This window comes from Patagioenas fasciata, chromosome 3 (assembly GCF_037038585.1).
Source record: "Patagioenas fasciata isolate bPatFas1 chromosome 3, bPatFas1.hap1, whole genome shotgun sequence".
Lineage (NCBI taxonomy): Eukaryota > Metazoa > Chordata > Aves > Columbiformes > Columbidae > Patagioenas > Patagioenas fasciata.
In genome coordinates this window covers 89748795-89762748 of record NC_092522.1, presented here as the reverse complement: position 1 = coordinate 89762748, position 13954 = coordinate 89748795, and the positions used below count along the sequence as shown (strand labels likewise).

At 40.2% G+C, this 13954-nt stretch overlaps 1 protein-coding gene across 1 annotated transcript in view; it reads right to left on the bottom strand.

Moving 5' to 3' along the window:
• The window catches only part of ME1 (malic enzyme 1), a 165938-nt gene that overhangs the window by 7748 nt on the left and 144236 nt on the right, over positions 1-13954 (bottom strand). The window contains exons 10-12 of the mRNA XM_065834243.2: positions 4732-4837; positions 2999-3141; positions 304-477 (exon numbers count right to left, since the gene is read on the bottom strand). Coding sequence (XP_065690315.1) covers positions 304-477; positions 2999-3141; positions 4732-4837 — 423 coding nt within the window. The remainder of the gene's footprint in view (positions 1-303; positions 478-2998; positions 3142-4731; positions 4838-13954) is intronic.

Here is a 13954-nt window from a genome sequence, read left to right as displayed (position 1 = left end):
CATGTGTGTGCAAATAGTGCATACGTGCATTCACCTGTGGTAATACAGTACTGAAGTCTTTTTTCCCTTGCCAACAGAAGGTGAGGTTTATGTCAGATGACCTTTGGACCAAGTATTAACTTATTTTTAAAAATAACTTGTTCAAATAGAATTTATAAAAACCAACATACCTTGCAAATAAACACCTGACACAGAAAATACTATTTTTCCAATTTAAAATATAATGTTTAATTCTTTCAGTTTCATTGTTCATTATTACCAAGTTATTAAATCAAGGAATTTAAATAATTTTTAATACAGTACCTCAGCAGTGGTGAGGAACACGTCATCGCCAATATGTTTCACTCCACATGAAATAACACCAAGGGCAACGCCTGGGAACACATAGGAATTGTTGCCCTGTCCAGGATAGAGAGTTTGTCCGCTTGGGAGAGTCACAGGGTCAAAAGGACTTCCACTGGCAAAAATGCCACGTCCCTACATTGTACCAAGAAAGCCAAAGCACGTTAGTTCAAGGACACCGTTGAAGTATTTCATACATCTCTTTAAATGTCTACCACTGGGGAAGCTGGATTACATCTATTTACTATGTCTTCTGAGGAAGCAGTAGAACTACCAAAACAAGTATGTCTTAAGATCCTAGAGATCCCTGGCAATTCTGTGTGACTGTCTGATGTTAGAGGGTGACAGCTGCCTTGTTCAGGTAAGACCTGTCAGCACAATTCAGAGGACGAGAAGGTGAAAGCCAGCCCTTGTTATACACTTTGTGCATCCATGTCAGAAGAAGGATACCTGGGAAGAAGGTATACACCTGGAGCTCTAAAACTCAAAGCGGACAATACTAGTCATGGTAGCAATGGGTGATGCTGCTGGATTTTTTCCCAACATCCACAAAAATGAGACTGAGGACCCTAAACATTGCACTTTTGGATCCGGCAACTTTTGAGGAGCTGTGGGGACAGGCTGGGAGCCCTCTGTTACTCCCAATCTCCCCTCTTCAGGCCCCTGCACCCACTCCACGGGTCAACTGAACAACAGAGGTAGAAGCTCTGTCTTAGGAGTATCATCTCATAGTGCAACTTATAGCAGAAGCTGGGGATGGGACCTCCTCTTCTAGGACCTTGTGGCTCCCCTCATCATAATATACTGAGCAGGATGAGGACACCAACTCAGGCACCAGTGTGTGATCATCCAATACTGATAAACCACTAGGATGTTTCCCAGTAGGTTTTTGGGGAGTGCCAAGTAGCACTGTTGCCACCAGGGCCCAGGTATCATGCACAAACTGGTCCCAGAAGGCAGTGTGGAAGACTCAGCCTGTTTTGGGGAATTAGAGAGTTTAGCTGTACAGATGGACAAGAGAACTCTTCTCTAACTCATTTTATGTTGTAGTTCACACAGGATCTCTAAATCTCTTCCCAGGACGCAAACACGGGTGTAGCCCCATGCTGGCACACAGCACACACCAGGAAGCTGCGGGGAGGAACAAAAGCCTGTGGGGTGGCCCAGATGTGGCCACAGGGCTCGTGTTGCTGACAGCTTAACATCAGCGAAGGGGAATATTAGGCTTGGTGTCATTCAGCAGCATGCACGTTCAGAGCTGTGATACCACTGCAGATGGGAGGGCAGGAGGCTGCAAGTCCGCTGGAGTCTCGCTGTTCCCCTGGGACGAGTAACAACCCGATGGGAGCAGATGCCGGCAGCATTGAGTGCCATTCAAGGGTGACAGAAGAGGCTCCCCAGAGGTGACTCACCTGCAGCACTACTACCCAGGGTGTCCCCAGATCATACACAGGGAGAGAAGTAATTTCTACAGCAGGCAATGCAGTTTTGGAACAATGAGGGGAGTGACAATGCACAGGCTCTACATCCACAGCCCAAAGGCCCTGGCCCTTGCCTTGCTCGGGAGGGACCGCCCTCAAATTTAAGCAGTAAATTTAGGTGGGGAAGAAAAGCCAGCCTTTATTTATGCTAGCACTGCTGAAGTGATAAATGTCACTGTTAAATACTTCAGAGGCGCTTTGTATCAGAAATATCTATGCCTATTTTAGAGAACTAGAAACATGCATTTTAAAACATGCCACTGTTGCTATTCAGCTCTTCAGAAGAATATTCTGTTTGGTTTGGTGTCATGCAGTATTATCATGGCCAGCTCATAATACATTTTGGTGACAGATCAAACACTTCAGTGTGTCTTTTGCTCTGCCTACCAGATGTCGTTACCCGCTATAGCCAGCCCTTCATGTCGGCCACTTCCCTGGCTCCTGCACTGTGCTGTAATTGTGTGCTGTGCTGTGCAGTGGGGAACAGACATGCTAAATTTGTCTTTTAAACACTGCAAAACCGTCATTCAAACTGCCCTGCCTTTGACAAGAAGTCCAAACACAATCCACTGTGAAACACATACAGTCGAGTACTCAAGCATTTCAAATTCTAGACTGAATGACACGGTAACATGTTTATTAGCACTTCTGGAAAAGAATTTTAAATAAGCAAGCAGAGTTCTCTTAATGTTCAGCTATGTTTCCATAATATAAATATTTGTAAAGGAATCAATTACTCCAGTTCTTAATAAAGAATTATTTTAAAGATACTATTTCCCATATTGAAGTATTTTCTTACCCTAAAGAGTGTTTAGAAAATCTCAAATGGAAAGCATGCCACTGTGTGTATATATTGCACAAAGTGGTACAGTTCAAAAATAGGTATAAGGCTTTAATGCTTGATGGTTAACTGATGCTTTTGTGATACTAAAACCTATGAGCCTTGTCTGACACCAATAAAAGCTATTAAATGTTTCTATGAGAGTGCAAGCATGTATTGACTTCACTGAAATTGTCTTCATAAAGTCTGGAAAACCTGTTATTTAATTTAATTCATTTTACCTACACACCTGATTAGTTCTTGCTACTCCACCCTCTGTCTTCCTCCCATTTTAAATTTCATTTCAGATTTATTTTTCACTACATATAGTGGAGAGATGTTCATCTTTGGTTACCTCTGTATATTTGTAGCACTGCTCAGCAGTGCATTCTGCTTTGCTGGTAGGATTGCTGAGAGCAAAAATAATAGGACGTTTGTTGAAAGCGGCCATATCCTGAAGGATTTGTTGAGTAAAAGCACCACCAATTGCAGCAACTCCTAAAGAAGAAAAACACACACCCAAGCAGGCAAATGCAATCAGTTTAAGATAAGACATGCGTGTCACTTTTACAAGAGCAGAGCTCCTTTTACGGCATACTTCCCTCTTTAAAATGGAGTTTGATCTTTTTCCTAACATGTAGTTAAAATAAAAATTTGTTTAAAAGACTTTGCAACACTGAAACCTCAGTATTGTCCCTAACATAAGGCAGGACCTATTTACGCCTGCACAGTTTGGTGAATTTCTCACTTCACTTTTCTCAGGCCCTTTATATAAAATAGAAATGTATCACATAACCTGCAGCTAAGTCCAATAAGGAGTACAAAGGTACAACTCCCTCTCCTAAATTCTCATGCCTGGACAGTTTCTCCCAAATCCAGTGTGTCAGATTTCCCTTTTTTTCTGACATGATGAGTAAAGTCTCTGCATTTTACAGGTGATCGCTGTCATGTCCAGCCTCAGCTGATGGACAGTCCCAATTTTGAGTCTAAGGCTTCCCTGGTAGCAACAATTTTTTTTAATACATCCCATCAGAGATGCTTTTCTATTCTCCATACTGTACTCACAACCAAAAAGGGATGTGTGTGATGCTTTTGGGAGGCCAATACGCCTGTATTTCTGCCTAACCTAAAATAGCTGGGAAACCAAGCACCAGGTGTTTTTCAGTGAAAAACAGATAAACAGATCCTGGAGTAAACCAAGGGAGGCCCCTGTCACTGAGCTTGTAGAGAAGGCAGCCTCCTCCTCCCTCAGAGCCCCCAGTGGCTGCTCTGTTTTCCACACAGCATCCGAGTTTCAACAGCAGGAAGAAGCTGTTGTTCTCTCAAAGGAGTAGGAACAGATGCAAACCCAGACCAGGAGATGGTCTCTCTTGGGTCAGTACTCTAACCTCTAATCACTCATGCACAAATGAGCATCCCAGCATTTCACTGTTGCATTCCAGATTTTCCAGAATCTGATGAATGATTTTACTAGCCAGATAGATGAATCTGCAAGTCTTATATACTAAAATATGATTTAAGAGTACTTGCAGATCATTCCTGAAACTGCCACTGAACTACAATAACAAAACTGCTGAGAACTGAGCAATCCTTTACTGAGATCCCAAATCCAGCAGCTTTTATAAAAGTCTTTGTAAAACCTGTGTTTTGGTCTGCACAAAGGACTGACAGCTGAGGACCTAAATATGAGGGAACAGAGGTTTCAGCTACAGCAAGCTCCTATTTGCACAGCTTTACATGTGCCTAGCTCAGTTTTCTCAGTCTAAGTCTGAGGTTATTTGTATTACACCACCCACATTAAATCAGAAGTAATTTAGGAAGGCGATAAGGTTCTCCATCAGATGTTTAAACCAACTCAGATTATTCCCCCTGTAAAATGGATGGCTCGGAGTGAAAGCAGTTTTACGTGCTTGGATAGTTACCATTTGTTCAGTTGCTTAATAGAGTCCATTATGCACTCAGTGTTTTCTAAAAACACACAAAGGTAAACTCTGTTCAGAGGAACTTGATCGTGTCTTCAGACAAAGCCACATCCCCATTTTTTTGCAACAAAGAATAAGGTCATTGCTTTAAAGTACAAGAAATTACCTATTAGCACGGTTGGTTTTATATCTTTAACAATATCTTCTAGATTTTTCATTTCACAATGTTCATGGGCAAAATGTTCTTTCTCGGGTGTCAACGAGGCACGTCCCTGAGTAAGGAAAAAAAGACAAATATATTTATTATACGTTTCATGGAACTTAATATCCTGGGATAATCAGTTTACAAAGTATCTGGTTTAACATGTCCTATTTTCATTTCTACTTTTGTGTCTATTACCAAATACCATATTAGACAAAGTTATACTGTGTACAACTAACATGCTTAAGATAATTTAGTCCTAATCCATTTCTCTAAACAGTACGCAAATTCAATTCCATACTTTTCCTTTAAATTAATAACAGCTGTACAACGTCACTGTATTAACAATTATATGAAAGCATCATGAATTTCTTCTTTGACGAGTTCTTAAAGCTGTTTTACCTATTAACATTTGGTCAAACACTTAAAGTTACTAATGATAAAGCTTAAATATATTTATATGGCAAACAGTACAGATGTGCCTGGGTGGGGGGGATTTGTAACTCAGCAAAACAAAAATAGTTTCTCCCAGTGTTTTCATCTTTGCTCTTCTCTAGAAGTATAGAGACTGCATAGGGGGAGTATATAGACTATAGAGGAGCCTATATTTTGCACCAGATTTTTCATATTTAAGTAATTAATTCTTAAGGATGGAATAAAAATAATTCTAACCAGATGTCTGGTGCACCAGTTTTGCATTAACAAAATTGACTCAGCCATGAAACAACTTTCACCCTGATCTATACGTGCAATTTCCACCCAGCGATGCCCAACAAGGTTTCTAAATGGAATATAACAGATACAGAATACAGGGCAACAGAACATCACTGACACTGATGGGGCTGCAAAGAGGATTTGAGCTCAGTGTATGTATAACAACATGGAGTGCAGGGCAGGAAGGGGCCAGAATTTATGAAAATTATATTAGTTGTCCAAATACATGGACCTCTGTCTCTACATAGGCATCTGAAAATCTCAGCAGAAGCATTTTAAAAGCACACAGCTCCACTCCTTGTTTTATACTCATGCCTTAGAAAACATCACTGCAAAAAGGCACTTTTCAAACACAAACATAGAAGACGGTGCCACCCCTCAAATGTCTTAAAATTTCAGACAGCAGGAAGATGAAGATGATACAGGTACAGATATATAGGGAAGTACATGAAGAAAATGGAATATTAAATGTAATTTTGATCAAACAGCCAAAACAGATACATATCAGTTTCCTCAGCCATATCCTTTCCAACTGATAAGATGAAAGTTTCCTTAATCTTAGCAAGTTCAATAGGACTATACTAAAGCATTTGAACAGAATTCATTCTACAATTCCACCAAAGTCTATTAATTTGACAATTCTGGCTCAATTTAGGGCCGTGTATACAATCGGATTCAAACCACAATTAGTGTTCTAATGTAATTTTTGCTTAATTTTAATAAAGACAAGCAATCCAATGCTACATTTCAGATCACGATTCTGTGATGTGGCAACGTGTGGCTGTGCCAGTCCCATCGCTGAAGCTCCTCTCCTGGTCCCCGGACGGCCACCGCAAGAGCCAGCAGGCAGGAGGGAAGGGCCAGTTTTCATCTCCAGCTGCAAGAAAAGTGTTTCCATCCCAAGGGCTCCACATGAAGCTGCGGAAAGCTGTGATGTGGTCAGCCTGACTGAGCTGGTCTGCCTCAGAGGACATCAGCTCCTCTTGGTTCACCCATGATTACAAGGAATTTCCAGAGATTTCTCCTCTTCTACAGATTTTTTTTTCTTATGAGACCAAAATACAGAATTTTTAAATTAAAAGGGTTACGTCTGCATGTGCTTATATGGGTCTTAAGAGTTCTCCTAGAGTGATCAGCATGGAAATACTGCAATACAGGCACCTGGTTTCCTTTGCGGGTAAAATGTGAAATTCTCAGCCTTGAGGGAATGCCACAACATTAACATTTTTTTTTTGGCATATTCACACTTGAATCATTCCACCGTCAATGCACATTTTGGAGCCTGCCATTTCCCAGCATCCCAGCAGATGTCCCCACAGTCTACACACAGGCTTTAGAGGCATGTCATTTGAGAGCAGGAATTTTCCTTAACATTTTCAGGGGAAAAATATGAAGTTTTCTTTCTAGTCATCAAAGAAAAAAAACATGCTTACGACTTCCAGGCCAAAAGCTTGCTGCTAGGAATAACTCAAAATACTACCATAAAAGCCACTTTTAATTCTAATCTGACTTGGAGGTGTGTTTCCTGGAGAGCCAAGAATGGTGCCATGGGCCACCATCCCATCTCACGCTCCTTCTTCAGTCGGTTCCTTAGTAGCTTATGAGGTTGCCATTGAGGAAGCTGGTTTTCCACCAGGTATTGAAATCCAGCCTCCAGAAAACTGACCTGGACTACCAAGAACAAAGAAATCACCTCAGAGAGCTATGACCAGCTAATTCTTCTGGCTGTGGCAGGCTGGTAGCCCTGAGTGCCTCCAGCACCTACAAATCTGGGCAGATCTGTCAGGAAAGGCGACCTCCAATTTTTTTCCACAGCGCATAACAGCCAAGCGGTCAGGCTGACATCTTAGTAGAGAAAAATGTTGCTATTCTTTTATTTTCATTTTTAATTAAAGCAAATAACCAGAATCCTGCATGAAACAGAATTACTTCTTTGTACAGTAGCTGATTGGCTTTCAGAAAGGTGCTTCAACATTTTAAAATTGAGATAATGGCAATGCTGTTAAAATGCTTATTGATGCAAGATCAAGAATTCAAAGCTCCATTTCCTACTGACAGATATGATGATATCTCATTAAATTAGCTATAAAGGAGTAATCAAATAGTAAGTTGGATGTGATCCACTGCAACCCTTTGCGGGCCATTGGCTGGTGAGACTAGTGCTAGCCAGTTGTGTCAGCTTAGGTCAGATTCACTTCTATCTTAATTTCACACAGGACATTCTACAATTCTAAAAAACAAACAACAAACCCCAAACCAACCAAACAAAAGCAAACAACAACAAAATCAAACCCCAAAACCAAACCTGAAACCATTTTAAATGTATTTCTTTGTTCAGCTTTGGTCTGAATTACCTTGATCCCATTAGTCAGAATGAATCATGTCTCCAAGTAAATATTTTTCTTGTATATTAACTAAGAATGAAGTATTAAATTCTGTGGCTTAGCAAAAATAACAACAGCTATGTACATAGAGATTTTTGATTGGAAAGTGCCTGTAAAAGAAATCCTACAGTTAGGGGTTTTAAAATATGTATATTTTAAATAGATTATTTGTTAATCCAGTGATCCTAAAGGAGCTACATAACATCTCCCTAAAAACCGTGTCTGAGATTTCAATATCAGCCAGTTGATACGGTTACAAAACTCCAACGGTTTAGAGGACAGTGCTCTAGATAGTATTTTTTCTCCCCAGACTGGCAAATTGTTAAGTTCTGCTCTCCACAAAGTAGCGAGGCAGCAGCAGGGGCACAGCTCGCTTCCCTCGGGGCCCTGCCAACAGGGCAACTTGCAGGAAGGAAGAGACAATCGAGTTTTGTCCATGCTCAACCTCAAACTAAGGGGTTGCCAGTCCATTTAGTACGAGCTTCCAGATGTCCGCCCTGAGCACCCGCAGCCAGAATGAGAACTCACAGAGGGAAAAGGATGGAGCCAAAACGCAGAAATCTCAATTCTGGACTGGTGTGGTTTTCTGTCTTGTCTCCCTCCTGAAGCTGGAGAGATGCAAAGCGGTCAGACCTGTCAGTCCAGAGCTGCTCTGACTAAAAGATCTTCCAGAAGCGCTTAGCCCGACTTCTGATATTTCCATTTGCAGCCCTGGCTCCATGAGTTGCTGTGCTCTATCTGCTGCTGGGAAACGGGCTGCCGAGGATCATGGCAAGGCAGCGTAAATCAGAAACTGCTCTGGTCTGCTCGTGTCTTCAGAATCCTGAGATACTAACACAGCATACAGCTCACTCATATTTCCCTTCTTCTTCTTCTTCTAAGAAAAGGCAAAATTTAAAATACTGTATATTTGAATGAGCTCGGGGGTTCTGTGTATGAAACTCTGAGTCTTTTAAGTCAAAACATCATCTTCAGCCACATTGTGTTTGTATTCTAAGTCCACTGCCTTGCTCTTTTAGCATTATTTAAAAATTGTTCATTCAGTGAAAAGAGCTCAGAAAAATAAGCAATCTAGAGATATGCCCCTTTCAGTACACAAGCCTCAGTACAGTCTCACTGTTTCACTGAAGGGCGCCAGTACCTGCCATGCAAGGGAGAAATTTTTCCAGAGGTTCCTATCAAAGGATTTTATTGCACCACTATTCAAACAGCAGTATGAAGACTCATCTAAGCCAGAGAGCAGCTGCCTTAAGTTGTCTTAGTGTGTTTTCTATGATATATAACAAGCCCCTTTCATCCATCAAGTGACACTCCCTAGATCCAAAAGGAAAGACTTTCACACTGGATACACAGATGAACTAACAGGCTCCATGTGACACCTGTGCAGATATTCAGAGCGGGAGACACAAACACACAAAGTCTTTCAATAGAAGGAGGATGGTAAAGTTAGGAAAAGAAGCTACATTTCCTTCTTGCTTTAACTTCCTAAATGGATTCTCACATTAAAAAAAAAAATTAAAAGCACCAACATTTCATTTTATATAACTTCTTGCAATGCTATGTATTCTTATATTATTTCCTTATCTTTCATAGAACAGGTAATTTACTAAGGGTATTGTAAGAAGTTTACCTCATTTAAAAAAAAAACACAACTAAATACTAAAATACCAGGAAGACAAGCAGAGCATCCTTAATGCCTGCTCAGGCTGCCTGGATAAACTGTACAACACACCTTCACTAGAATGCTGAAGGATGTTAAAAACACTCAAAAAACCCCAATAAATCTTAAGTCCCAAGACGAAAGGAAAATGTCAAAAGTTATTCAGGCAGGGGAAAAATACTGGCTTTATCACAGTGTCATTTTGTATCAAGAAGCCTATGGGATATTTTGAATTTGAACAAAAGAGAACAAAGCAACCTGAAAACAGATATGTTGCTATATTAGAAGACACCATGGTATCTCAGATGGCAAGTAATACGAGCTAAATTCTTTATTAGCAAATGAGTTACAATGTGGACTGTGTTAAGTCAGCAGATGAAGTACGGAGATGAAGAAACAATAGCAGCATTCTCTGATGGTGACATTATGTATGAAAGATCTTGGCAATCCTAAACCAGCTATAGTCCCTAATGGGTATGAGAGTGTTGGTATTATATATTATTATTACCAGTAGTAAGATATAGTCACTTGGACACCAGGACTTTTTAATTCAAGGAGCTAAATGAAGTAACAGGACTCAGTAGTTAACGGTTTTATGAAGAACTTATTCTATCTTGGATTTGAACTGAAAACAGTTCTTAGTCTAAGGATTTTTTAAATTATTTGTTTGTTTGTTCTAGTGGCTGATCAACAGCACAAGAAGCAAAAGGAATACTGAGACTGGGCTTCAAGCAAATGAAAATCACAGTTTCCACAGAAAGTTACTCACACCATCATATTAGGGAACCAAGTTGAAGCTCAGATAACAAACAAAAATGGCCCATCAATAAAACCCTGAGAAAATTCATAGAAAACAGCTGTAAAAACAGAAGGCTAGACTGCAGAGCAGACATCTACATGGCGTATTACAGAACAGGAGGCAAATCTTACAAAACCCACCAATGCAGAACCTAATGCCATGGCCTGTTTGAGCTGGTCCTGCCAGGGCTGCCCTGCGAAGCAGGGCCAGAGAACAGAGCAGCTTCATGGCAGGGCTGGAAGATCTCCAGAATTTGCTCTTTCCATCAGCTGGGAAGCAGCTGAGAACCAGCCCCAGCACCCTGAGGGCTGCACTGTCCCACATTAGAGGCGGCGCTGGCATTTGTCCCATCTCACAACTGGGGAGTCGCAAATCTATTTATATAAACACTTGCCTCCGTTGGGCTGTGTCAACTGTGGCTTATTTAAACAAGAGAACGGAGATCAGTACACAGATTAATAAATTCATCTGAGGTTCTCAAATACTGAAGACGTGAGAACCACAAAAGACATGAGAACTGTAGACCAAAGAGCAAAGCAGCCCATTAGTAAGTAGAGTATTTCCAACCGCAAATGTTTTCGTTTTACTTGCATTTTCCCCGTGAGTTCCCTATTGCAGAGTTAAGAGCAAAATAAACAGAAAAAGGCAGTAGTTAAAGCACCAAGGAAGAAGCGGGGGGAAAAAAGAATGTGGTTAAGAGTCATGGGAGAAGGTGGTGGGAGATAATCTCTACATGGCTGCTTAGCTCTTTCATCACAAGTACAACCATGGTCTAAAGCTTGTTGGTGAACCAACCAGAGGGCTCTAGGCAGGGACTGGAGTCGGCACTCTCTGAGGAAACCTCCAGAAATATGGAAAGGGAAGGGATGGGAGAGGCACAGAGAGGGCACAAGGAGGGGACCAGCCAGATCACCCTCGCTAGACAGAACTCCAGGAGAGTATTGTTTACAAGGAGTCGCAAAATGCCAAAAAAGTAGGTGGAGGTATGGATACGGACTCACTGGTCAGGGGCTACTGAAAGCCAAGGGCTTGCGGGTGACAGGCACTCCTGTGTGGCCTCGTTTAGGGACTAAAAAGCAGAGATATGCGTCCCTCTCAAATCCCCACATGGAGTCCCTAATTGTGAAGTGACTGTGCCTCCTGATCAGGCCCATCACCTAACATATAAAGCACCTGAAGACAGCAAATTAAAACCAGACAAGGCAACTTGGACATGGAGTCAATAAATAGATTGTTGCCAACTGTGTGAAAAAAAACACAATTCCAGGAGATAATGTCATCTGTTGGCAGTAAAATAAACAATTTAGGTGAGAAATGTAATTCTGGTGTTGACCTAGAGACATATTGTTAGAAGATTAAGGCTGTTTATGTAAGCCGTGCAAAGTATACAAAATACACATTTGATGTAAACAAGTACACATGGGTAACAGGCAGGAAAAAGTTTAGAAAGACAATTATTTCAAGAAGATCTGAGACGCAGAGAAAGTCAAGAACCTACAGAACAATGAAAACAAAATGGAGCAAAACAATAATTCATTTCAATAATAAAGCATGAGCAAAAGAAATAATAAACCATCCAAATGAGTTCACCATCTCATCAGTACATCTAATGTGCACAGTGTCAAAGAGGAAACAGTTACATGCTAACAAATTTAATACCCAGATTTTTGGTGGCGTCTCTTTTAGAGAAAATAATGTGGGTATTACTAGAACACACCCCACTAATCACCCTTTTGCCTTGTCCTCACTTGTTTTCATATATTACCGATTGAGTATGAGTAATTCCACAAGCGATCAAAGACAAATTAATGTGTTTCCTTTCCACAAAACTTATACTTCACATAGAACAAGACAAATGCAAGATGAAACTGCACAGATTAATTGACAAAGCAAACAAGTATTGCTTCCCTGGGAGAGTACAGGAGTTAAACAAGGCAGAAACTGCTTTAAGTGATTGTGGTGCCTCAGAGATACCCAAGACTCTGCATCTTTGCTAAGACACAAAGCAGTTTTTTGGCTCAAAAAGTCCTAGCCAGTTGCAGTTAGCCATAAATGAACTGATCAAGGACAAAAGTAAAGATAATAATTGACTTGATAAAAAGAAAGCTAGCAATAATTAGAAGTTAGCAGAAAAGATAGACATAATGTTAAGTGGTATATACAAGTTAACATTAAAATCAGTATCGAACATTATAAACCATTATAAAACATACCAAACCAGTATCTAGAATGAAATCCAAACATTTTTTAAGCAATTATTGCTAAAAAAATTTGAAAATTCCATCATAATGGGATTCAGTTCAATATTAAGATACTTGATTGTGAGCTCTAAAGGCTCTTTCATTTATTATATGAGCTCTGCTGACTGTAAATGGAGCAACCACATCTATATGACACTGGAATTCTGCTATCAGTCCCAGATGTCCTCCTTTCTTTTCCATCATTCTCTAAGCAAAGATTGAACTATGTGTGTAACCAGCTTTGACCAAACCACGAACTTTAATCGGGGTCACATCCATTGCCAGTTAATTAGTTGTAAGGATCTTTTCCAAATCAGTTTGCCAGGGATATTCAAGTACAGGAAACAGGAGGGAAAATGAAAACACTGTAGAGGAATATCAACAGGGTTACCTGGGCATCTCCATTCTGATTAATTAGGACCACAGAAATCAGGTAAGCTTTAGGGTCTATTTCAGTCCTCATCTTAGAAAGATTGATATTCTGAGGCTTTCAATTATCAGACCTCAGCTAATGTTCTTGTGCTTGCCATTCAGTTTGGGCTTCACCCAGGAGAAGTCTTACTGGGGATAAGATCACGCATCTAATAGACATTTAAAATGCAAAACACTTGATTAGACGTAAGTATTATTGTGCTGAACCTGAAAGCAGAGAATACAAAACTGCTAAAAACAACATTGCTCCATGTTGACATACTTCTTAAAATTAAGGATGACATTCATCCCTATGCAGTTCCAAGAACCATCATGGCTATCATCCTCCCCTGTTGTTAGTATTGCCTTAAAAAAGATTAAAAAAAAAAAAAAAGAAGAAAGAAAAAAAAAGCATTTGCATTATTAAAATGCTCAGACAATGGTGAACCTCATGAACATCCAAATACTGTTTATCACTTTCTGCCTTTTCTAAGCTACTTGACACAAAAGAATTTACGGTCTTTGAAGATCATGGGTGATTAGGCCACTAATACAGGCTAAACATGACACTATGGCAGCTCTAAAGAAGACACAAAATGTGTTCACCACGTATCGCAGATTTACATATATTTGTGTGATTAACAGAAAAAAAAAATGGGAACACTGAGAATACGGGAAAGAAAAGGAATGTGGGAGACAGTACCCACCAGTGTGTTCATATAGTTAAATATTCATTCATCAATCAGACGGAACGTGACAATGTGACAGAATTCAGAAATTCAGAATTAAAGATGAGTCCCAACTGCTTGCGAATAATCTCCAAGTTCACAAGAGTGCAAAAGCAACTTTAAAAGTGTCTTTTAATTAACCATTAAAACTTCTATCTGAATGCACTGGGATACTTAACACAGGCATTTCAAGAGGAGTAATATCTGTTTCAAAAAGTCATATAGTTCAAGTTGCAAAATTCCAATGATCT